The sequence below is a fragment of the Geotrypetes seraphini genome, chromosome 11, assembly GCF_902459505.1.
Source record: "Geotrypetes seraphini chromosome 11, aGeoSer1.1, whole genome shotgun sequence".
Classification (NCBI taxonomy): Eukaryota; Metazoa; Chordata; class Amphibia; order Gymnophiona; family Dermophiidae; genus Geotrypetes; species Geotrypetes seraphini.
The window spans coordinates 126738493-126765238 of record NC_047094.1 but is presented as its reverse complement, the minus strand read 5'-3'; the positions used below and the strand labels follow the sequence as shown (position 1 = coordinate 126765238).

General features: G+C 43.0%; 1 protein-coding gene across 1 annotated transcript in view; it reads right to left on the bottom strand.

Annotated features, from left to right (window-relative positions):
* Positions 1-26746, bottom strand: part of LOC117368880 — a 499867-nt gene that overhangs the window by 42197 nt on the left and 430924 nt on the right. The window contains exons 52-54 of the mRNA XM_033962624.1: positions 15025-15072; positions 10826-10873; positions 3026-3079 (exon numbers count right to left, since the gene is read on the bottom strand). Of these exons, the coding sequence (XP_033818515.1) occupies positions 3026-3079; positions 10826-10873; positions 15025-15072 (150 nt within the window). The remainder of the gene's footprint in view (positions 1-3025; positions 3080-10825; positions 10874-15024; positions 15073-26746) is intronic.

Below are 26746 nucleotides of genomic sequence, written 5' to 3'. Positions count from 1 at the left end.
AATAATATGTCTTGTCCTGAGGCCTGAGCCTCAATAATATGTTTTGCCCTGAGGCCTGAGCCCCAGGAATATGTCTTACCCTGAGGCCTGAGCCTCAGGAATATGTCTTGCCCTGAGGCCTGAGCCCCAGGAAACCTTCTTGTCCTGAGGCTGGAGCCCCAGAAATCTGCCTTCCACTGAGGCCTAAGCCCTCAGGAATCCTCTGCCACTGAGGCCTGAGCCGCCCCCAGGAATCCTCCTTCCACTGAGGCCTGAGCCCCAGGAACATCACTCAACTGAGGCCTAAGCCACAGGAAAATTGCTGAACTGAGGACTAAGTTATAGGAGAAATTCCCATATTAGGCCTAAACCCCAGGAAATTTTCTTAATTGAGGTCTGAGCCACATGAAACTCACTCATCTGCGGTCTAAGCCAAGGGAAGATCTCACCTCCAAGGCCTAAGCCACTGGAAGAACTCACATCCGAGGCCTAAGGCACAGGAATATTACCCATCAGTGGCCTCAGCCACAGGCCGACGTCACCTCTGAGGCTTAGGCCACCAGAACTCACCTCTGAGGCCTAGGCCACAGGATTAATTCTCAGCTGAGGACTTAACTGAGCCACAGGAATCTTCCTCTACTGAGGCCCAAGCCAAAGGAACACGTCTCATCTGAGGTCTTGAAGCCGCAGGAATATCATGTTAACTGAGGCCTCAGTCGCAGGAATATCTGTCTTGCTGAGGCCTAAGCCGCAGTAATATCTCACCACTGAAGCCAAAGATGCAGGAATATCTCACCACTGAGGCCTAAGTCACAGGAATATCCTACCTCTGAGGCCCCAAGTCAACAGATCTCACCACTGAGGCCTAAAACCACAAGAAGATCTCACCTCTGAAGCCTAAAGCCATAGGAAGATCTCACCTCTGAAGCCTAAAGCCATAGGAAGATCTCACCTCTGAAGCCTAAAGCCATACGAAGATCTCACCTCTGAGGTCTAGAACCACAGGAAGATCTCACCTCTGAGGTCTAAAACCACAGGAAGATCATACCTCTGAGACCTAAAGCCACAGGAAGATCTTAACCTCTGAGGCCTAAAGCCACAGGAAGATCTTAACCTCTGAGGCCTAAAGCCACAGGAAAATCTTAATCAGTGAGGCCACAGGAAGGGCTCTCAACTGAGGCCAGCCCTAGAAATCGACCTCCACTGAGGCCTACATTATAGGGCCATGTCCCATCCTAGGCTTAACCCACCACAATCTTTTTTTTTTTTTTTTTTTTTTTAACTGAGGCCTAAAGCCCCAGGAATATTTCTCACCTGAGGCCTAAAGCCCCAGGAACATTTCACGCCTGAGGCCTAAAGCCCCAGGAACATTTCACGCCTGAGGCCTAAAGCCCCAGGAACATGCACAGAAACATTTCTCTCTACTGCGTCCTATGCCACAGGAACATTTCTCTCTACTGAGGCCTAAGCCACAGGAACATTTCTCTCCACTGAGGCCTAAGCCACAGGAACATGTACAGGAACATTTCTATTGAGGCATAAGCCACAGGAACATTTCTCTCTACTGAGGCCTAAGCCACAGGAACATTTCTCTCCACTGAGGCCTAAGCCACAGGAACACGTACAGGAACATTTCTCTCTATTGAGGCCTAAGCCACAGGAACTTTTCTCTCTACTGAGGCCTAAGCCACAGGAACATTTCTCTCCACCTAGGTCTAAGCCACTGGAACATGCACAAAAATATTTCTCAACTGAGGCCTAAACCACAGGAACATGTCTCTTTACTGAGGCCTAAGCCACAGGGACATGTCTCTTTACTGAGGCCTAAGTCAAGTACTCACGTGCTCCTGCACTACCGAAAGGCAAAGGGAGAGCTGTTAGTGCTACAGCATACAGGGTGCCGGCACCCGTGGTCAGCTTTTATTCATATGGGAAAAGACCCTCTGACCACATCAGCTTCGTCTTCTTTTCTCCACTGGCTGGGAGGGTGGGAAAGGGACCTGGTTTGGCCCAGGTGTTGCCCCTAAAGTTGGCTCAATATGGCAACACCCCTAGGCTCTACTGAAGCCATAGCAACAGGAGCAAATAGCCTTCCATCCTCAGGAGCCGAAACCAGGAATCAGCACGATAGCAGTCATTTTTCAGATCTAGGAAACTGGTGCTGGTAGCTGCAGCCAAGCCTGGCTGAAATCCACTGCACAATCCAGGAGCTGTAAGAAACCCATCCTCAACCTGCTGGAGATAGAGTATACTGATTGGCAAGGAGGATGTGCATCCAAGATATACCCGAGGTCAATTCAGTGCTCTTATCTCCCCTTGCTGGTTGGTGGACATAATCTCACTAGTCTCTGGATTCATCTGCTGCTGATGACAAGGAAGTAACTTCGTGATTAAACTAATAGGCTGGGAACCAAGGTATCAGTATTCTAATCCTGCTTCTTCTACCTCATTAAATCATTTTTTTGTAACCTTATAGAAACTTGAGCATTAGAAAAACATTTCACATATTTGGGTAGGTGCTCATGAGAATGGTTATAAAGAGATACAGTATATGCATTAAAAAAATAAGGGCACAGAAATATCCCCCTCATGCAATAATTTAGCACCTACATTTGCTCACCAAGTACCTGCATAAGTTAATGAATACTAGCACTTATGTATGTGACTGTTGCAGCTACACATGTATTAGCTGGCTTCTAAACAGTATACTATAACTATAAGCAGTATTCTATAACTTTAATGTGCAATCTGCATGTTTAGAAAAATATTCTAGGTTTTAAGTTTGGCACCATTAGATTATATCAGATTACATTACCTCATATTTGGTAGTCTTATTCTGTTGTCCAAAGAGAACCTCAATTATAAGTAAGTAACCTCATTAACTGCACGAATAACAGTATCACAATTTGGCAATCATAGAATACTACCTACATCTAATCATCATATTCTAAGGAATTCAATTGGTATTACACTCCTTTGGTACTATTTTTCACAGTAGCTGATTGTGGTTGTCCACATTATTACATAAGTAAAGTTTAATACTCACCTTGTTGCTCTCCAGTTGTAGTTTTTGTAGAGAAGAATTTATACAGCCATTGTTCTAAAGGAAAACCATATTTGTTAGTATATTCTGTATAGATTGCTTGCATACATTTAAGTGGGTAAAGAATAGATAAGTCATATTAACAATGAAGGAAAGGGACCAACAACATTATCAAACCTGTAACATTTTTCACAATTGCAACATAGATTTGGTCTTAATAAAACACAAAGTTTTAAATGGTTGCAATTGAAGCAGGCCATTCAGGTTGGGTTCCCTGAATGGAAAACATTGAACAATCAATATAGTTTAAAGTTCTTATGCTTTAAAGCAGACTTCCTAGGACATCAAGCCGCATTGTGGTATAAATTAATATCTGGATATTTGAATAAAAAACCAAAAAATGGTCTAAGAGACATTTGGAGCATTGAGATTGGACATCAAATTAATGCATCTCAATGGCCACTAATTTGGTCTTGGAGAATGGGATGTACAGTGTCAGCATCTATGAGACAAACATGGTTCTTTTTATTACATAGAGCTTTTTGGACCCCTACTCGTTTGCAAAAATTAGACAGTTCTAAGTCTAATAGATGCTGGCACTGTAATCTAGAACCAGGGACATTAGATCATTTATTATATCATTGTCCTTATATTAAAATTTTTTGGAATTCAATTTGGCCACAAATTAATAAATTAATGGAAAATCATATTGCAATATCATATGATACAATTTTATTTGGAACAATGATGAGAATAAAAAGTCAAATTTCACCAGAAAATAATAAGCTTTTATTAATAATGACAGGGGTTGCCATTCAACATATAACTAACAATTGGAAAAATTACAACAACCTAAATTACACATTTTGGTGGAATACAATATGTCATATTTTTAAAATGGAAAGAACAATAGCAATACAAAAGGGGACATATACTAAATTTATAAAAATATGGGGGCCATTGACAAAATACTGTAATGAATAAATAATATGATGTTTTCTTCTTCTTTTCTTCTTTTAAGGATCTTTTTTATGACACACATAAAGGGGGGGGTAAGAAAAATTAATTTATACATAGTATGTTATAATATATTATACAAAATGTAACGTATGAATAAAAGGTAATAAAAGGGTGGGGGGAGGGAAATGGGACAAAATTTGTTTAGATTATATTGTATTAGATATAAAAAAGTTATTGAATATTTATCAATTGTATTCTAATATGTTGTATACTTTTTATAAAAATTTGAAAATTAAAATATTATATTAAAGTAATGAAAGGGAGGGGGGAGGGTGAGGGGGAAAATCAAATTCAGATATATAATGTATTAGATATAAAAGTGATAATATGCATTTATCAATTGTAATTTATTATTATGTACACTTTATGAAAAATTAGAAAATAAAAAATAATGGAAAAAAAAAAAACATTTGTTGCAAGCTACATCTATCCAGATTGCAATTCTAACTGTTTCAACCTATTTGCTGGTTCCTGGAGGAGCCATTCTTTACAGAAAACCTTACCAATGATCTAAACTAGGTAATGTTACATGACCTATGCTGAAGAGTTCTGTGACTAGCTGCAAGACATAAGGATAAAGAATAGGGTATAATTTTAATATGAAAAGACCTAAAACACCAAAAATATATTTTTATCGGATATTCAAGCTGCAGTGGTCAGCACTTTTCAAAATACTGACTGTCATGGCTTTTTATACCCTGATAAGGCTATCCTGCCTTAAATCAAAGTTACCGGGTTTGTCGACTGAATATCACCTCTAACCAGGATTATTCCCAGTTCTATTGAAGGTCCACCCCCAGATGGCCCTGGATAGGGGCAAGGCAATCTGTTTGGATATTCAGTGGCATTGTCCATACAATACTGATGAAAAACGTAGACATTGGCTTATTCAGGTAGGAACAGCTTTTACCTGTATAATTCTAAATGAATCTCAAGCCCTTGGTGTTTTGTTTTGTGCCATTTGAAAGAAAAGAAAAAATATGAAATTTTATTTTTTGTGTTAGCATTTGCTAAAACTAGGGCATATTAAAAGGACATTTTTTAAAGCAACATTTTTCCTTGGATTCTATTTAATGGTTCTTTAAATTGTGCATGGAAATATGGATACACATCCAATTTAAGTGCACAATTTAATTGTTTAATGAGCTAATTAGCACTGATCATTGACATCTTAGTAAGCAATTTTTAGTGCTAATCGAATTTAATTGAAATGTATGTTTGTAAATTGTATTCATGGTTCCAAAATGTGGACATGGCCAGATCAGGGGCATGCCTCAAATTTACACGCAATTATATAATGAGGGGGATCTGCTCCTAATTTAGGTATGAGGAATTACATCACATTATAGTTAGTGTGGATAGTTGTGCCAAAATTTAGCTACAGGTCCAGGTTGTAAGAGCTGTTCTATAAACTATGCCTAACATTAAGTGCCATTTATAGAATAGCGCTAAGTGGGATTTTTATCATTGCCAATATTTTAGATTCCATATATAGAGTTTAGTCATTGTAAAAATAGGTATTAAAGTTGCATGTCCAAAATGCACATCAGTTATGTGCATGCAAGTTATATTCCAGGTTTTACCTGAAATAAGCGATGTTCCTGAAATGGATTTGAGAAAACAGTTTGTATTTATGTTCTTCCTATGTTCTTGTACATGTAAATTAAGCCTGGAAATTTGTGCATAGACAAGAGCATTCTAAATTCCTTCCAAAGATAGTGTCAGAGCTCCATCTTTTAATCAGTCTATCAGGAATCTTTCCAGCTGATCAGGCTCATAAAATATACTGAACGCTTAAATAAATTATCATACATTTGACAGGAAATTTCATAAAGTAGGTTGTGCCAAGAGCTCTAGACTCATATTGAAAAAATTGTTTGCGACTAAATTGTGTTTCTCTAGAAACATCCAGGAAAAGCTTTAATTTCTCTCCCCAAAACAGGAAATCTTTTCCAAAAGCTTCTATCTAACAAAGATGAAAACGCACTATATATTTTTGATGGCAAAGAGCCTTAGGAGTTTCTTTAGTAAAAGTCACGTGAAGATGAGCCCCCAGGATGCAGGCGCTAAACATGAATTCTGTAACAGCAGTTCCATGCTGTACTGTCGTTCTAGAATACCAGATTAAGTTTGCATTTTCATGCCTAGCTTTAGGTGCAAATATTTAAGTCAGTGAAAGCCTGGTATAAATGCTTGGGTCAACCTACTAGCATTTAGGCACATAAATGCAAGTATTCTATACCAGTGTTCTTCAACTGCCGGTCCGCGGTCTGGTGCCGGTCCGCAGAAAATTCCTACCTGTCCGCGAAGGGCCAGAGAGATCGGTTCACAAAATTCCTGCCGGTCTGTGCAGTGTCAGCGAGAACCTCTGACAGTAGCTTCCTCCCCTCTGCTCCCCTCCCAGCAGTTCTCAGTACTTGCCTGCAGCAGCGATTCACTTAGGCAGCCTTGTGATTTTTGCAAAGTCGCAGCCCACCTCTGATGATGCTACTTCCCCTTTCCTCAGAGGCAGCGTGACCCATCAAAGGACCCAAGGCTGCCTAAGTGAATCGCTGCTGCAGGCAAGTACTGAGAGCTGCTGGGATGGGAGCGGAGGGAAGGGGAGGAAGCCAGTGTTGGAGGCTGGGAAGCTGCTGGATAAAGGGAGAGCTGCTACTGGACCTGGAGGGAAAGAGAAGGAAAGATGCTGCTGGGAGGGGAGGAGGGAAGGGAAGAGAGTGACTGTTGGATAGGGGAAGGAGGGAAAAAAGAATGAGTACTGCTGGACAGGGGAGGAGGAAAAAAGGAAGGAAACAGGTGGCAGGGAGATTAGAGGAGAGGAAGGGGTCAGGGTGGAATGGAGAGATCAGATGAGGGAAAGGGGAGAGACAGGAATAAGAAAGTAGAGAGAGAGATTGATGCTGGAAAGGGGGTCAGCAGAGAAGTAAGGAGAGAGGGACAAAGATGCTAGGTCTGGTGTAGGAGAAGCTGGAATGAATCATGTAAAAAGGAGAGAGGGGGCACAGGCTGGATGGAAAGGGGAGAGGGGCATAGAAAGAAGGCAGATACCATGTGGAAGGGGGAGAGGGCGGACAGTGGATGGAAGGGGCAGATGCTGGACTGAAGAGACAGAAAGTGCAGACGCTGGAAGGAAGAGAGTGAAAAGAAGATGAAAGCAGAAATCAGAGATGACAAAAGGTAGAAAAAAATTTTATTTCTATTTTGTGATTAGAAGTATATCCGATTTGAAATATGCATCCTGCTAAAGCTGCTGTTAGACATAACTGGGGACTGCAAAGCCCACGCAGCGATTCTTTAACTTCTAGCTGGCTTAGGGCTCTCTCTGACCAGGGGGCAGTTGCCCTAGTTGTACTCCCTAACACTGCTCCTGTCATGTGTGACTACGGTATTCTGTTAGCATGATATTTCTGTGTAGCATTCTGTAATTATTTGGCTTATTCAGTTTTCTTGATAGTAGAGGGGAGACAGGGGTTTTGTTGATCCTTGCTCTGTATTATTTGTATTTATAAAATGACGAGCAAAACATTTGCAAAATCGGCGCCTCAGAAACCAAGTGTGCTCGATTTGTGAGCGATGCCCCCCGCGATCCAGCATCCTCTCCCCACGATCCGGCACCCTCCCCCCCGTGATCCGGCACCCCCCCACTGCGCCCTCCCGCTGTGATTGGGTACCCCCCCTGCTGCTTCTTACTGTCATTGGGCTTGGGCATCGGCACCGGCATGACCTGTGCGTTGGTGCCGGTGCCCGAAGATCGGACTCCTCTTCTTCTTAGGCCTTGAGCATCTGCGCATGTTCAAGGCCTGCGAGTTCATATTCTCTCCGAGATCTCTGAGAATCTCTGAGATCTCCGAGAATCTCAGAGAGAGCTTGAATTCGCAGGCCTTGAGCATGCGCAGATGCTCAAGGCCCAGCAAGAAGAGGAGGCTGATCTTCAGGCACCGGCACCAACGCTCAGGACATGCCGGTTCCGGTGCCCATGCCCAGATGACAGTAAGAAGCGGCTGGGGGGGGTGCCCAATCGCGGCTGGGGGAGTGCCCAATCACGGGGGCAGGGTGCCGGATCTCAGGGGGGAGGGTGCTGGAACGCATGGGGGTCTTCGGGGGGAGCAATGCTGGTTCTCGTGGGGGGGGGAATAGAGCAGCGAGTTTCCATTATTTCCTATGGGGAAACTCGCTTTGATAAACGAGCATTTTGGATTACGAGCATGCTCCTGGAACGGATTATGCTCGTAATCCAAGGTACCACTGTACATTATTTACTATATGCTCCTTTTACACAGCTGCACTAACCCTCAAGCGGATGCTACTAAATCTCCAATGCACTAAAAATCTTCACTATAAATGAGTTTTCCACTCCATGCTTACCTTCCTAGGAATCAAAACTTAGAATGGCCTTACAGAAGGGATCAGAACTGAACCTTGCCACATCATCTTCTTAAGTAAACTGAAAACTGAAAACCCATCTGTTCGATACTTAATCTCCTTTACCCTCTCTTCTCTCCCTTTCCCTTCTTCGTCTCTCCCCTTCCTCTCCCTCCTACCTATCACCTCCTCTCTCTCCCTCCTCTTTCTATCCCCTTTACCTCTCTTTACAGTCGCCTTGAGCTGTATATGCATGAGTGACGCACAAATAGAAGATTAGATTAGATTTGCAGCACGGTGAATGCAAAGAGGCCCATTCAGCATGCTGCTAGTCAGTAGTGCAGCTTTGAAAAAGGAGCTCTTCATATACACTTCAGTATTCAGCCTAGTGATCTTATGTGGTCTGCGACTAATCCAGAAATTCAATGTTGGCGCCAAATCTGGCAATTGGCACTGAATTTCTGTTTTATTCTTGGCTGGATAGGTCTTAACAGCAAAAAAAAAGACCACTCTTTCCCATCCTAAGGGATACCACCATAAGGTGGTAGATAGGCTTGTGTGTTTCTTTGACTTGGAGGACTATGCTATAGGGCCACTCATATCAGACAAGCCTCTGAGGAGAAACCAGATGAAGGTGTCTCAAACTTGAGAGAGTAAAGATATGGTGACTTTTAGAAGAGAGCAAGAGGATGGCTATTCTCTCCAACAGCACTAACTACAACAGAGAACTGCAAAGGAAAGACTCAAACATACCCTCCGATTTGGGCTTCCATTCCCCACCTCAAACAACCAGGCACTTCGGCTGGAACTTTGGGCAGATCCATAGCGCTTAGCTTGGAAAGGGTTTTGTTAAGCCCAGAGATTTGTCTGCCAACACTGTTGTCTGGAAATGCAACGGCATCAGGAAGCATGGTGCAAGGGGAGGTGTTTGCCTCTGATTTAGCTGTCTCTGCTGGAGAGACTCCTGCTTCTATTTCCACACTAAGTGGATTGGATAAGGTAGCTATTTGGGGAGCTTCTATTGTGGCCATCGGCGCAGGGAAGCTGCTTTCTGGAAGAACCTCAGTGTTGAATTATCAGCAGAGGTAACAATGAAATTAATATGAGCAACATTTTAGAGCCTGGAGAGGTCCTATTAGGTCTTCTCAATTTTCTAAATGCAATGCAGATTTTGAGACTCATTCTCAGAACCTGAGCTTGCATGCTTCCATATGAATTTAACTGAGTTTCTTCAGTCATCTATGGAACTAATATCAGGGAAGACAACTCTTGTGGTCACTTTTGTGTTGGAGCGTAACTGTAATATGGTGTTAAAATAATACTTTAGGCATATGAATCAGATGTTTTTTGGAGGGGTATTTTTTGGCTCAAATAAAATAGAAACATAGAAACATAGAAATAGACGGCAGATAAGGGCCCACGGCCCATCTAGTCTGCCCACCTTAATGTCCCTCCCCTACCTTTGCCCTGTGAATAGATCCCATGTGCCGATCCCATATGGTCTTAAAATCAGGCATGTTGCTGGCCTCAATCACCTGTAGCGGAAGACTATTCCAGCGATCAACCACTCTTTCAGTGAAAAAGAATTTCCTGGTGTCACCTCGTAGTTTCCCGCCCCTGATTTTCAACGGATGCCCTCTTGTTGTCATGGGACCCTTGAAAAAGAAGATATCTTCCTCCGCCTCGATGCGGCCCGTAAGATACTTGAACGTCTCGATAATTCTTCCTGACTTGTTATGAGTGACTCAAGTTAGCAGCAGCTTTACAGTTTTGAGATCAAGGGTTTTGGCTCTACCTGGGACATTTATTTTGTAATTTCCTTCATGTTGTTTTGTAATTTTTCAGTCTAATTCATATTTGTTTCTGGAGCTGATTCCTAAGGAAGTCCAATAGTTTCTAAACCTTAACCAGATGTTCTAAACCATTGTGCAACTCTTTATAAAGGCTATATTTTTTCCCTTTATTTTTGTATAATCTTGACTCTCCAACTGTGGGCTAAAGTACGTATAATGATTATTAATATTTCCTTTTTCTTTTTATCTTTATTTACATCCTTTCATGTTTCTTATTTCATATTACTGTTCATGCATTTTTTGAATGTATGTGATAAAAGTTTCATATAAAAAATTAATGAACTTAGCTGGTAAATCTCCAAATATTGCCGGTGACTGGCTATGCCATACAGTATAGCTAGTCATTGGCCAATCCAGCGAGCCAAATATTGGCTATGTGCTATATAGCTAGCTAGGAGCCATTTCCTGCTGGCCATATAGAACTGAATATCGGCCTCATGGTGTACAAATAAACAACAATAATGCTTAGATGGAAGTCTATATAATAATAATAATAACTTTATTCTTATATACCGCCACAATCTTGCGACTTCTAGGCGGTTCACAATGAAGAAAAACTAAGGCTCACCTTCATTCTGTCCAGCTGGAAACTTCAGATTGAACGTTAGTTTTGTGCCTGGTTTAGAAAATAAAGGAAATATTTTAGTTTTCTATAAACATTAATGACATTTTTAATTCCTAGAGAAATGGGTGCTCTGATGAGATAGAGTCTGCTACAAAGAGGGTCCTCAGGATAAGCTCCCTAATCAGCCTAATATCTGCTAGGCCCATTGCAGATGAAGAAGGAAATATGGACTAACTACATATCCCTCTCCATGAACAAACTTCAACGATGCAGATACAAGAAAGAAAAAGTAGTAAAGACCAGAATTTGAGAAAGAATATCTACTTCATAATATGGATGTCCAAGTCTGTACCTCAGTTATAAATATCCATTTTTCATATATTTTAGAACAGGATCTGCTGACATATAGTTTGTTCTAAATGGATAGCTAAGTGTACGCGAGAGTGTGGTGCAGTGGTTACTGCTCCTTGTGACCCTGGACAAGTCACTTAATCCCTCCATTGCCCCAGGTACATTAGATAGATTGGGAGCCTGCCAGGACAGACAGGGAAAACTACTTGAGTACCCGAATAAATGCATGTAAACCGTTCTGAACTCCCCTAGGAGAACGGTATAGAAAATGGAATGAATAAATTAATTAATTAAGCATGAACATCCATTTTACAAACTAAAACCTCCAAACTATGAGGGGGTGTTGAAATGTTCTCAGCCCAACCAAGAAGAGAATGACATGATCTGAAACAATTTCAAAATGTGGACTTTCATTTCTGTAAATTAGCACTAAATGACATGAGATAACAATCATCAGATACAGTGGCAAAATAACATTTGGAACTTAAGAAGTGGGTTGGTTGGGCTGAGACCTTTACAGCACCCCCTTATTTGAACAGGGCAAAATTAAGGATCTGGATGTCTGTGGGCAACAGCAGAGCAACCATATTATAAAAAAGACATAAGAACATAAGAGTTGCCGCTGCTGGGTCAGACCAGTGGTCCATCGTGCACAGCAATCTGCTCCCGCGGCAGCCCTTAGGTCAAAGACCAGTGCCCTAATTGAGACTAGCTCTACCTAGTGTATGTTCTGGTGCAGCAGGAACTTGTCCAACTTTATCTTGAATCCCTGGAGGGTGTTTTCCCATATAACAGCCTCCGGAAGAGCATTCCAGTTTTCTAACACTCTCTGGGTGAAGAGCTTCATTACATTTATCCAGAATCTATCCCTTTTCGTTCCTCTACCTTGGAGTGGGTAAACAACCTGTCTTTATCTACTAAGTCTATTCCCTTCAGTCTCCTCTTTTCAATGGAGAAGAGGCCCAGTTTCTCTAATCTCTCACTGTATGGCAACTTCGCCAGCCCCTTAACCATTTTAGTCACTCTTCTCTGGACCCTTTCGAGTAGTACTATGTCCTTCTTCATGTATGGCGACCAGTGCTGGACGCAGTATTCTAGGTGGGGCGTACCATGGCCCGTTACAGCGGCATGATAATCTTCTCCATTCTGTTTATGATCCCCTTCTTAATCATTCTTAGCATTCTGTTCGCCATTTTCGCCGCCACCGCACATTGCGTGGACGACTTTATTTACTTGTCTACCAGTACTTCCAAGTCTCTTTTTGGAGAGACTCTCCGAGTACTGCACTGGACATCCTGTATTCGTGTATAAGTTTTTTGTTACCGACATGTATCACCTTACACTTATCCACGTTAAACCTCATTTGCCATGTCACGGTCCATTTCTCGAGCGTGTTTACCCCCCACTCTCTGTTTCTTATCCGCCAACAAGTTTTTAATCCACTTGAGTATTTCACCCTCAATTCCAAGACTCACAATTTTTTGAAATAGTCGGTCATGCTTCTGAAAATCCAGATATTAAATGTCGACCGGGTCACCCTTGTGAAAAATTCTGCAAGTCTCAGAATAAATTTTTCCACCATTTACCCAAGTGTATTGCTTGCCAAATAAAAATGGGACTCTGAATGTGTCGTAACTTCTAGAAACGTCAGATAGAGATATAGCAATACCAGACTGTAAGTTGTTGAGAAATGTTAGCCACCTCCGTTTAAAGACTGGTGACTTTAGTATTAGTATCACAGAGCAAATCCTTGATGTTATTTAACTCTGCCATAACAACCTCAACAATATCTGACACATCCTTCGGCAGGGGGTCTTTGAAGGTGTTGGTGGGTCAGGTTTCAGTCTTTCTCCCTCTACCAGCCACCGTGAAAGCCGATTCCAGTTTTGTTTGCCAGCTTGATGTCATAATAAAATGTTGTAACACAATTTTCAACTAAATTGAAGGAGATTTAAAATCAGTTAAATAATATTGAAGCACAGGGAAGGGAGAGCTTAGTCATCACACATCTATCTCCATGCGCAGCCAAGCTCCGCCCCCAGCTTAATATCTTTCTAATTTTGATTTTATTGTAATAATATTGTTTGTTTATTTTGCAGCTTCATTAACCCCTGAAACATTTTTTTTTACTACAGAATATAATTTATAGACAAAATGAAAGTGGAACTGTGGATCCAGGGATAAGAGTAGGTGAGCCTGGGCAAAAAAAAGTCTTTCAGCGCTATAGAAATGATAAATAATAGTAGTAGGAGCTGGATCAGACTGCAGGGTAACAGTTCTCTACAACACTTTAGGCTCATTCTCTCCTCTTCCCCCAGACTTCTTTGAAGGTAGGAAGTGGAGCAGAACACTTCTGTTCTGGAGTCTGAAAAGAAGGTATGGAAATGTATTCTGGCCCAATCCCCTCAGAAATTAAGCCCTGGATATGCAAAATCTTTTTTAAAAAAGAACCCAAAAACCTTTCTAAAATTGTTTGGGATTGAAATCCTTATATTGAACAATGAACAAAATGATCATCTAAATTGTAATCAAAGAATTATCAGTTCCAAATCAACAAACATGTCATAGCATGAGGGGTTCTAGAATAAAGGACTGGGATCATAAGGCAATAGAGGTCATAATGCAACAATGCTTCATAGTGATGCCATATGGTAGCAGTGCCTGCTCAGTCACTCTACCTCAGTACAGGCAGTCCCCGGGTTAAGAAAGAGTTCCATTTTTAAAACTGTTCTTAAGTTGAATTTGTATGTAACTCAGATCTTGTACAGCACACAGTCTATAAAAACATTAAAGAAATAGTCCTTTCATCTTCAACACTGCTTCCCATGCCTCTACACCAGCACCAGGCCTTTTCTCTCCTCCTCCACTGCTCCCCTGTACCTCCACACCGCATGGCTCCATACCTGGCTCCAGCATGCACTGAACCTTGTTTCTCTTCACAAAGCCGAGGGCAGCATTTTCTACATGCTGCCCACAACTACCTTGAAGCTTTCCCTCTGAATATAGATTAGTGGAAAGCTTTCTTTTTCCCTCCCAAATTCTGATCCTAATATTTTTCCCACCTTCTTCACCTCCTTGAGGTCCCTCTTGCATCCCTTTCCCTCCATCCCGTTCCTTCTCTATCACCATGTCCAACATTTCTCTCTCTCATCTCTCTCTTTCCCATGCATCGCTATCTCATTCCTCTTCTACCACCATGTCCAATAATTCTCTCTCCCTTCCTATGCCCAACAATTCTCCTCTTTCTTCATTTCCCCATGTGCACCATCACTCTTTCCCTCTCACTCAGACACCCATACTCAGTTCTCCCTTTCAATTTCCTCCCCCACCTCAGCATCTATTTCCCTCCCTCCCTCCATTCTTCCATCCTATGTCCCAAGTTCATGCTTCCCTCCATATAACTTCATACCCCTCCCTCCTTCCTTCCTTTCATCTTTTGTCTGAAGTTTGTGCTCCCTCTCTCTCTCATGTCCCAAAGTTCCTCTCTTTCTCATTCCCTTCCTCCATTCTGTGTCAGAGGGAAGGCTTCCAGGTCAGCCATGGGCATGTGTATAGGAGCTGGAAGGAAGGAAGAGGAAGAAGCTGGCCAAAATAGGTTAAACACTGTGGGAGGGAGGCATGAACTTTGGACATAGAATAGATGGAGAGAAAGAGGCGGGTGTTTGGACATAGAAGAGAGGAAAAGGGATGTGTTGGGACATGGAAGGGAGAAGCAGGACCCCTATTTACTATTATGAGTTTGACGAAAGTTGGACATTCATAGTCCGGGGACTGCCTGCAGTGTTTTCCTTATGCTATATCTTTGTACAGTGATCTTTGATACTCATCCATGCTTTTATTTGAATGCTTACCTGGACGTAGAAATGGAAATTTGCTTGCAAATTTTTGCATCAATGATTCTGAAATTAAAACAGATATGTCAATCGTGATGAAGTCATCTTTTGCATATTACATCACTGGAAAGTGGAAGAAGGATCTGATTGAAAATAATTGTAAACAGCACAAGGAATGCAAAGTATCTCTCATGACCCTATGCAAAGCCCTTTGGTGGTAATTCATAGTCAAAAAGGTCAAAAAACTCTGAACAAGGTTCTTTCTCTTTCTTCATTTTGATGGGAAGAGCTTGACATATATGTCATACAAATCCAGTAAAGGCTATGTTTTCTGGTAGAGATTTATGTCTTTGAGGAGGAAGAGAAGAATCAGAGGGTATACCACAGGATTCTTCTGCTGAATAGTCTGGTACATCCTAATCTGAGGGGTTGAAGATATCTGAATCCTCAAAATATTCCTTTCTATGTGAATCAGGGAGTATCTGACAAGAGGAGAGTTGACTGTGCATTGATGTGCATCAAGATATGGGTCAATGCTATGACATATGAGATAATTCCTCTGCCAATGACAACACATGTGTTAAATGAGTCTATGTTGGCCCCTATGCCTGATGTCGAGCAGTGCTACTAGACCTTGCCCTCAATTGATGCCTCAACATATCCTCTGGCTCAGCTGAGGTAGGCACAGACACCTTTAGTGCCTTTGTAGACTGCAGGTGGTAGCTCATAAGCTCTCATTTGAGTATAGCCTGGATCTCCCCCTGGAGAGTGAATGTCTGCACCAAAAAAGACATTGGCATGAAAGCAGTCTGTGTATGCTCTCTGGGCATGGTAGACCTCAGTGTCAAGGTCCATCTGGAATGAGACATGAAATGCAGTGATGGAAAGCAATGTATGGTGCAGTAGTGTAGCTAAAGAAGATGGTGACCAGGGCGGTGGTGCCCAGAATTGCTGTACCATGTGCACCCTGCTCTTCCCCACAGTGCCATACACACTGCCCTTCAATGTTGAGCACCTCCCCCTGCCTCCCGTGTACCTTTTGAAACATTCGTCGACATGAGCAGCATCTTCCACCTGCTGCTCGTGTCAGCCTCAGTCCCCTTCTGGTCTTACATCCTGGTCCCGCAACCATGAAGTGATGTCAAAAGGGAGTTGAGGCCGGCCTAAGCAGAAGGTATTGGGTTAGAGTGTTTCTGAGTTCTATCTGTATGAAAGACATGATTTTCCAATAGCATTGACTGTGCAGGATCGATCTGTACTAGTTTGGCTTGTTTAGTTTTACGATGGGTGTATTGATGTTCTACTGCTCACTGCAGGATGTAAGATGCTGCTTTTTCCTAGGTACACTCCTATTGTGTGACGTGTGGATTATTACAAAAAATCATGTTTTTCATGGGCCTCGGGTGTCACATATGCTAGGTAAGCCGCTGCTTGGGGGGCCCTAGAAAGATGGCCCTTTCTGAAACATGTCAGATTTGGGGGAGGGGTAGAAGGCAGAAACAGTGAGATATTGGACTAGGGGAAGGGAGTGGGAGAAGGGATAGATGTTGTACTCAAGTGAAGAAAGGAGGAAAAGATAGACTCAGGGAAGGGGTAAAGGAGGGAGGGAAAAATGAAAGATTTGGGAGATGGAAGGGAAGATGGCTGGAGAGGACAGAGGGGCTAGAAGAGGGACAGGGAGACATGTCAGATGGGAATAGGCGGAGATAGGGAGAGATGGACTTGGGGAGGATGGAGGGACAGGAGAGGGAGAAATGGTCTTGGGGATGGATGGATGGATGGGCAGGAGAAGGAGAGATGGCAAAAATGGTGAAAGGGGGTCAGGGTGAGATGGTAGAGGGTGTGAAATGGTGAGAGAGAGAGAAAATGGACTTGGTGGAGGAGGCCCATATGGGAAGAGGAAAAAATGTACATGGTGGAAGAGGACAAACTGAGGAGAGGGAGAGATGAACAACTCAGAGTAGCAGAGGGTGGGAAGAGAATTAGAATGGGAAAGGTGAAAGGGATATGGATTCAGACACAGAAGTGGGTGGGAGGGAGAGATGTCAGACTGGGGGAGGGGGTAGAAGGGCATAAAAGACAGATGTTGGACTTATGAGAGGGAAAGAGAGGAAGGAAATGCTGGGTTACAAGGACGGTCAAATACTGTAGAGCTGGTGTAAATGCTCACGCCTAGATTGATAAAAAAATTTATATTGTGACAAACCCGTAGCCATCTTTGTCCCTGTAATGGATAAAAGCAGAGCACGGTCCCTGGTCAGGAGAGCTGACCAGGTTAAAAGTAAGGATAGGGAATTGGCTGACTATCCCTCAGACAGTGAGGTAGAGCAGGAAGGGTTTAAACCTAAGAATATACAGCAGTGAATGCCATATCAGAAGAAGTTCATGAGAAAGCCTGATAGGACTTTTACTGAGAAATGGAGACCTAGTCCTGCAAGGTATGCACATTATCAGCCAGGAGAAACCAGAGTTATTTCCCTAGGGATTTCCTGCTCAACCCCCCTGCTCCTAGGAGAGAGGGGTGGGGCTATGACACACGTAAAAGCAGAGCCCTGAATCACAGAGGGGAGAGCAGGAATGGAGGGGAAGCTGAGGAACCAAGGCAAAGGCACGACCAGCAGCAGTGCAAACAGGCAGATGAGGAGAGAAGTCTCCCTCCTCAACCCCACAATAGTGAGGATATGTAGATGGCAGAGGACTTTCCCAAGCTTGAGCCCAGCTGCTGGAAAAGAGGAGACAATGGACACTGCTGAAGTGTTTCCAGAAGCTGACTATAACCCAGAGGGAATGGAGGTTAATCCATAAGCTGAAGGGAAGCCGAGTATCTGTCTCACTAAGCTGCGTTTGGGTACTGGCTCTCTGCAACCAGAGCTCAGGCATCAGGCATGATTAGGGAGAGAAGGAAAACCTCTCACTCTGGGACTGCCCGGAGATTGTTGTTTGCTAAAGGGATTGTATCTATGATAGTGTGAAGCCTCTGTGTTAAAGCCTTTGTAAACCTAACAGCTTATCTGATGCCCTGCTGTGCTCCATGGCTGGGAAGCTCAGCTGATGCTAATAAGCCTAGGAGTCTGCTCTGAAAACTATACACGTTACCCAGCTAGGTTAGCTGAAAAGCCTGGAACTTTATTTTTAAGTTTGCCACTTCATTTATCTGCTTTGTGATGCAGTTTGCTTTCATTGTTTGGAAGTTTTGGTATTTCTGTTTATTTCAATCCTGTGAAGAGGACTATCTTTAAAGCAGAGAAAGTCCAGGGAACTGCAATTGTATGCCATACTTGAATTTTAAGCCATTCTGACAGCTCTATGCTGTTTTTGTTTTATGCTTAATTTTTGCATTCCATGAGGGTGGCTGAAAGTATTCAGACCCCTTGTTCAATAAAGCCTAAGTATGTGAATTTGAACAGACCTGAATCATGTCTCCTTTTTGGCAAAGTATCTCAGTGGGGCCTGACAGACTAGGCAGGTGCCTAGATCTGTTTTACCTTAAAAGGCTTCCTCTCTCCTGGGAAAGCCACGCCGACAGGTCAGAATTCGGCACAGCTAAGCCGCCTGCCGGTCAGAGCAGGGGATAGCTGTGTGACAAGATATATATATTGTATTATCCCCTATCCCACAAGTCTCTAATTTGTCAAATGTCTTTTGAAAATCCAATTACAGTGGTGCCTCGCATAACGAACGCCTCGCACAACGAACGCTGCACACAACGAACTTCATGTCTTGATTCACACAACGAACTTCGTTTCACACAACGAACTTCACACAACGAACTTCGTTTCACACAACGAACTTCGTTTCACACAACGAACTTCGTTTCACACAACGAAGTCGCCCGAGCTGCCGATGTATTGCATCCTTCCGCGCAGGCACTGCAGGCAGTCGTTAGTCACTGCGCTTAACTGCCCTCTTTCACTGTACACAGTCGTCCTTTTAAGATAAACTCAATATTTTTTATATATCATGGCTTCTAAAAAAAGCAGGAAGGTGATTTCTGTTGAAATGAAACGGGAAATAATTAGAAGGAGTGAATGTGGGGTCAAACAGGGTGACCTCGTCAAAGAGTTTGGCCTCAGCAAGACCACCATTTTCACCATTTTGACAAATTTATCTTTTTTTATGTCATCTTAGCATATTTTATGCTGCAGAACGAATTATTTTTTTTAACATGTATTGTTATGGGAAAACGCGTTTCACATAACGAACTTTTCGCATAACAAACTTGCTCCTGGAACCAATTAAGTTCGTTGTGTGAGGCACCACTGTACATAATATCAACCAGGTTATTTTTATCCACATGTTCATTCATCCCTTCACAGAAATGCAGTAAATTGGTGAGGCAAGATTTCCCTTTACTCAGTAGCGTACTAAGGGGGGGCGGTCCGCCCCGGGTGACAAGCCCTGAGGGGGTGCTCCCGGCTTTGCCGTTCAGTCCCCCCCACCCCTGAAGGGCCGCTCACTCACCTGGCCTCCCTGCACCACCAAGAAGCAGCCGGCAGCGGAATCGCGATATCAGCGATCCCTGAGCTGCTTCGGCACTGCTTCCTGTGCCGCGGTCCCGCCCTTCCTATGACGTCAGAGGAGGGGCGGGACCGCGGCGGAGGAAGCAGCTCCGAAGCAGCGCAGGGATCGCTGCGGGGTTCTTCATAGGTGGTGCAGGGAGGCCAGGAGGGCTAGCGGTCCTTCGGGGTGGGGCAGGCAGGCGGGCAGGCAGGCAGGCAGGCCTTCAAGGGGGAGGGGGTGTGACAGGCAGGCAGGAATGCCTTCAAGGGGGGGGACAGGCTGGTCTTCAAAGGGGAGGCAGGCAGACAGACCTTCAAAGGGGTGACAGGCCTTCAAAGGGGGTGGGGGACAGGCAGGCAGGTTTTTAAGGGAGGGACAGGCCTTCAAGGGGAGTGAAAGGCAGGCCTTCAAGGGGGGGACAGGCCTTTGAGGGGTGCAGGCCTTCAAGGGGTGGGATGCAGACCTTTAAGGGGGGGGGGACAGGCCTTCAGGGAGGGGGACCCTGGTGTAAAAATACACGGAGGGAATGGGGGGTTCAAAGAGATGCGCATATGCCGGACTTTGGGTGGGAAGAAATAATGGGTCTGAAAATAGAGAAGAGGGAGAGAGATGATGGACCATGGTTTTTAGAGAGGGAAGGGAGAGAAGTTGGACACAAGGGATGGTGTGGAGGGGGGGATAGAGATACTGGATAGGAGGGTTGTTGGGAAAAGAAAGGGAGAGATGGTGGACCCTGTGGTGGGGAAGGAGGGAGAGTTGCTGGATGAAAGGGTAGTTAAGAAAAGATGGATCTGTGGAAGGAGACGAAAAAAGGATAGATGCCAGACCTCCTGGGGAGGGAAGGGAAACGGGGAGGACAGAGATGACAGATAGATGGTTAGCATGCAGAAAGTAGGAAGAAGGAGACCCTGGCAAGCAAAATTATCAGAAGACAACCAGAGCTTTGGACCAACAAGATTTGAAAAATAACCAGACAACAAAAGGTAGAAAAACTAATTTTATTTTCTGTTTTGTGATTACAATATGTCAGATTTGAAATGTGTATCCTGCCAGAGCTGGTGTTAGACTGCAAACGTGAGCTAGGATTTAACAGAGAGGAACTTTTTGTTTCTTTATTTTATTTACACCACAGCGCCAGTGTGGTTAGGAGAAGCCAAAGGGGGGTGAAAAAGCTATAAAATAAACCCACCAGGATGTTGAAAAAACAAACAAACACCCAATTGGGCAGGAAAGTTGAATCGATAAACCAATTCAATAGGCTGAATCGAATCGAAAATTTTTTGTTTTTTTTCTTGAATCGGGCAGGACTAGTTTGCGCTACTGTCTTAGACTTTAGGACCTGGGATTGGAGAGAAATGGCATCCTCAGTACTTTATAATGCAAGTGAAAAGAGGATTTGGTCAGACTTTTGAAGGGTCTGCAGAAGAAAAATATTGTATAGGCCGGGGACATGAGACAGCAGGAAACAGGAACTTTTCTTCCTTCTATTTTTGTGAATGGCAAGGCTGAGGATGTCGAAGAGTTCAGTTAAAATATGTGCTTTATAAGAAAATATAATAATGTGTTTTATAAAGTTTATAAGCATTGCTGGCCTACCCGGTGAGGTGTTCCTAATGGTGGTGATGGTGGCGGCAGCGTGTCAATGTGTTGAGAGGAAGAGGTGGTCTGGGAAATTCTGCTGAGCAAACTCCGGGTCCATTTCCATCCCCCAGTTAGTCCACTCCATTCAACTGGTTCACACACTGAGTGGGTCTTTGGGTGTTGTGCCTGGGTAATTGTTTTGGGATCTCTTCCAGTGGTTTTTCAGTATCTCCTTCTGGTCCAAGGAAGGAAACTTTGTTAACCTTAGCATTGACCTTCAAAATATGTTTGTAACAGCGCTGCTTGTGTGGCATTAGGCTATGTAGTGTAACCTGGCCAGTCTCCGAGTATGTGGGAAAGCCCGGCTCGGATCACAAGTAAGGATTTTGTTGCGTCTTTTATGTGGTCAGATGAATGAAAACCCAGATACTGGATTTCTGGAAAACTTCACCAGGTTTTATGTAGTGATCGAAAGAAAAAACCAGACCTTTGCACTATTTGGTGGGTGTATGAGGAGATTCACATTTCCTGCACAGCTAAGTCCTTGTGAAGTTACCTTGTTCTTTCTGTATTTGACATCTAGCAAGGTCTCTGTTTGGAAGGAAAGATCTAAGCTTAAAAATGAAGTGGCCAGAAATTATATTAAAAGAAGATAGCATTGCTGATTTTAAGAAAGGTTTGGACAAATTCCTGGAGGAAAAGTCCATAGTTTGTTATTAAGACATGGTGGAAGTGTCTGCTTGCCCTGGATCGGTGGCATGGAATGTTGCTACTTTGGGTTTTGACCAGGTGCTAGTGACCTGGATTGGTTACCATGAGAATGGGCTACTGGGCATGATGGACCATTGGTCTGACCCTGTTAGGCTATTCTTATGTTATGTTCTCATCTGTAGGGGCCTTTGTTTTCACTTTTTATTTTAATGCATTTTTTTTCTGGGAACTTATCAGTATTTTTTATAATGGAAGAGAATTAATGTGTGTGGAATGGGAGGGGGGGTAACTAATTTCTTCAGCTAAATCATTAAATCCACTTCAACAAGACTAGGAGAACTCGCACACCATTTACACACCCTCTAACCAAAATCGTCAAAAGAAAAAAAAAACTGTTCGACAACCTCCTAACGCTCGACCCCCCAACTCTACAACCTATTGACCTCAACCACAAACTACAAAACCTTAAAAAAAGAAATAAAAACCCTTCTATTCAAAAAACACATAAAACCAAACTACACAATCAGAACTGTCCCAAGCATCACCTGCAACTACTCCATATGTACTTCTCATGTCATGACAATTCAGACATAATTTATGTTATGTTTGGATTAATGGTTAAATATATGAGGTTCAATAAAAGAAAATTTTCAGTGCCTGTTTCTATTATGACCATTTATTTTTCATGGTTATTACAAAAAATATTTTTTTACATGGGGGAGGGTGTCAAAAAATGATGGGCCCCGGGTGCCACATACCCTAGGTACGCCACTGCCTTTACTAAATCCATGTTGGCTTTCTCTCATTAATCCATTCTTATGTATATGTTCTGTCATTTTGTTCTTTATAACAGTCTCTACCATTTTGCCCAGCATCGATGTCAAACTCACTGATATAATTTCCCAGATTATCTCTGGAACCCTTTTAAAAAATCGGTGTTACATTGACCACCCTCCAGCCTTCCAGTACTATGCTGGATTTTAGAGAAAAATTACAAATTACTAACAATAGCTCTGCAAATTCATTTTTCAATTATGTCAGCACTCTGGGATGTATACCATCTGGTCCACCTAAATGTGATAGCACACACTTTGAAGGTAAGTATACACATTGGTACATTGGTGGTGTTTGGGTGATATATACAATGTTCTAGTGTGGATTAAGAACTGGTTGAAAGACAGAAAACAGAGAGTAGATTTAAATGGTCAATATTCTCAATGGAGAAGGGTAAATATTTGGGTTCATCAAAAAATCCATATACAGGAATGAGAAAGAAAAAAAAATCTAATTCTACGTCCAATATCTTTCTCAAAAAGTTTTTATATATTCAGCACAAATTCATTGAACTTTTTCTGCAAGAACCTTTTAATGTATTTAAATATTTTAAATACTAAGGGGAGAGCCTCAGATCCCCGTGCATTGCTAACTTCTACAACCGCACTGGAATGGGAAAAGTTCCTCACCGGCTCTTGATCCCTCTCCTGTCCTACAAATGCTGCTCCTCTAAATTCAGAACAACTTGAGTTTTCTTGTTGTTCTGAATTTAGTGGAGCACCATTTGCAGGACAGGTGGGGGATCAAGAGCCGGTGAGGAACTTTTTCCTTTCCAGTGAGGTTGTAGAAGTTAGCAACATGTTAAAGGAGTACTCCCACAACAGGTTATATGTATGTACAAATTCTTCTTAACCTCCAAGGGTTGACCGGTCTCCAAGAAACAGATTGTATAAGCAAAAGGAGACTGAAATCAGAAATCAGAATCTGAAACAGGCACAGCAAGGAAAGGGTGGGGAGTGGGGGGTCTAGAATGTCTCACCTGGAAAAGAGCTCACCAGGGTAAGTACATAATCTCCTTTTCCAGTGCAATAGGTGAGACATTCTAGACCATAGGTATGTTCAAAAGCAGTCCCCCCAAAAAGCTCAAGTGGGCTTGCTGTGCTGGCCCTTAAGACTGAAGAACCAAAGGCAGAGTCCTGTCTGGCAGCAATATCCACTCTGCAGAACTTGACAAACATGTGAAGAGAAGACCACATCGCCACCCTGCAAACTCCTCAGGAGAAACAGATCTAGCTTCCACCCACGAAGAAGCTACACTCCTGGCTGAAAGCACATTAACATTAAAAGGGACAGTTGCCCTGCAAGAATGTAAATGGACTAAACGACTCTACAGATCCACTGAGATCGTAGCCTCACATAATAAAATGAGCCATCCCAAACAGGAGGTCAGAAAATGAAACTCATTAGAGTCCTGTCAATAATGCAGGAGTACTCTGTGCACATACAAGCTCTCTGGCAGATGATCCTGAAGATTGGAACCCATCAGCTGAACAACCAGCACACATATTACCGGATGGACATGGAAACCGAAACCACCTTCGGCAAAAAGGAACCTACTGTCCACAGAGAAACTCCAGGTTCAGGATCTCGGAGCACAGGGTGTCAACACAACAAGGCTTGCCCGTCAGAAACCCTATGGACCCAAGTGAGGGCGACAAGAGAAACTGTCTGGAACATTAAATCCAAGAGAGGAGCATCCCTCAGAGGTTCAAAAGGAGCCCTGGCAAAGCCAGACAGCACCACACTAAGGTCCCAGATTAGGAACGGATTCTTAACGGGCAGCCAGACCCAAAGATATTTTGCAAAACCAAGCAACATCCAGATGCTACTCCAAGGAGAAATGACAATCCTAGAATTTAAAACCGGATAGACCGGCCACCTGGATCCACAAGTTGAACTATTCAGAAGCACATTGACAATTACTATAATGGTGGTTTGAATAACACTCACCATCACTATTTGCATTCTATACAATTCTTCAATAATAAATGTTGGGTTCCTTGAAAAAGAATTTCGAAACGTAGTCCACGTCGGGACCCTCAACAACTCTTCAGCTAAGTGAACGCACCTTTAATATATGAAATTATTGGAATTACATCAGCTTTAAAAAAAATTTTGTTTATTATGTTTAGTTTTTGCTTTGTCACATATGCAATGATCAGATGGTGGGTCTCGCTATATGGATCTGTGATCTTTGGCTGGGCTACACAATTCTGAGCACATGTCACGAGTTAAATAAATCTTATTAGTTATTTTTACACAAGTGAGATCATTTATATTGTAGCGTGGCCGGCCCTCGCGGCTTGCGGTAGCCGGCCCACGCTTAAAAGATTCTCCCAGCGTGCTTCCCCAAGAGGGAGGAAGACCATGTTGTGTATAAACTTATCCTATGTGAATAAAACAGAATGGCCTCACACAAGGTAAGTTATGAAATAAAGAAATCAGATTTGTTGTCCAACTGAACATTGGTTCAGTTGGACAAGCAAAAATGCATAAAAAGAAAATGTACTCAAAAGGTCTTGGTCATAATAATGAAGAACAAAATAATACTTTAATTACCAGCCTGGTCTGGATAACTTTCCCAAAGTTCTTGTATCAATGTCCCAGGTATCATAGAGTCTCTGGCAGTCCTGGACTCTCAAAAAGTCTTCCTTGTAAATTGGCAAACAAGCTATGTCACACTGCAATGTGCAGCGCTGCCCTTTCAAAAGCAGTGGCAGAAGGCTGGCAGATCGGCCAAATCGGCTCCTTGTTACCAAGAGCAAAATAACCTGCCAACCTTTCACTAAGGTGCTTGACAAATCCTGTCCCAGCTTTCAGGATATTCACACCTTATGAAAAGAAATTGCTGAAGTTCTTTTCACAGCAGCCATCTTGGCAAACAAAAAAAAAAACTTCTCATACAAGCAAACACTTTGCTAGCATACATTCCTTTAGCTAGCAGGCTCAAGGAAAATCCTTATGCCCAGCAGAAATGGAAACATTCAAAACTTAACTCAAAAAGCAATTCCAAACTAATTGATATCCATTTCCTCAAATAGTCCCACCTCTGGTAAAGCACTGCAATCCATTGCTTCATAATCTGGGTTTTACCAGGGTTGTTCCTTCTGGTTCAGAGTCCAGCATTTCAATGTCCTTTGGCTCTGGGGGACTTGGAGGCTCCTTCCACCTGAGAGCTTCTCCTCTGTCTCCCTTCCTCCTGGTCAGCTAGCTCTCCAAATGGTGCAAAGCTGCTGTACCACGCCCAGCCCTACTCAGGGGCTGAACTTCCTTCAGCTGAGGCTGCCTTCTGCCCTGTTTAGCCAGCTTCTCACAAAATGGAGGATTTAAAGGGGCCCTGCCAATTTTCACCAGGCTGTGTTCTGCAGCAGGTCTGAACACAGCCTGTGCTTCCTAGTCTTGTTCCTGCCTATCAGGGACACAGTGATTAGCCCGGACTAGTTTCAGGGGATGTTTTTTATGACTCTTCCCTGACACAAGGCCGGCATTGGGCTCGGGTTTGTGACAATATATAGGTATGCGAGTATGGCACTGAATATTAACCCTTCCTGCATAACTATTGAGCAATGCCGCTGACTTGGATTTTAAATACCAATGCTTAGATATGGCCCAGCACTGCATATCTGGGCCTAATTTAACTGGCAGCTGTCTACATTGCTGCTCGCTGAATATTGACCCACAATAATTACCCCCCCAACCACCACCACCACCTTTTATGAAGCTGCACTAGAGGTTTTTTATGTTGAATCAATTTTTATTATCAAAATATACAAAAACACAAACCAACAAACACGAATCACAATTACAAAGAATAATCAGATACAAGAGATCGGATTCAACACCCCTCCCACCCCACCCCCACCCCAAACCCCCTGATCTGACAAATAGCAGAACCCTAGTGCAGTAGGCTTGGACTCAGATAACCCACTGCCAGCGAGAAAAGTTAAACTCCAACACTGAGAAGAGAGAAAAAAAAAAAAAAAAAAAAAAAAAAAAAGGGGGGGGAGGGGGGGGGAAAAGAAATAGAAGGTGCCCTGGTGCCCTCACAAAAATACAACAAGCTCGGGGCCCAGAGAGAATTACAATAAATTCAGGATGTCACTTCGAGCACGTG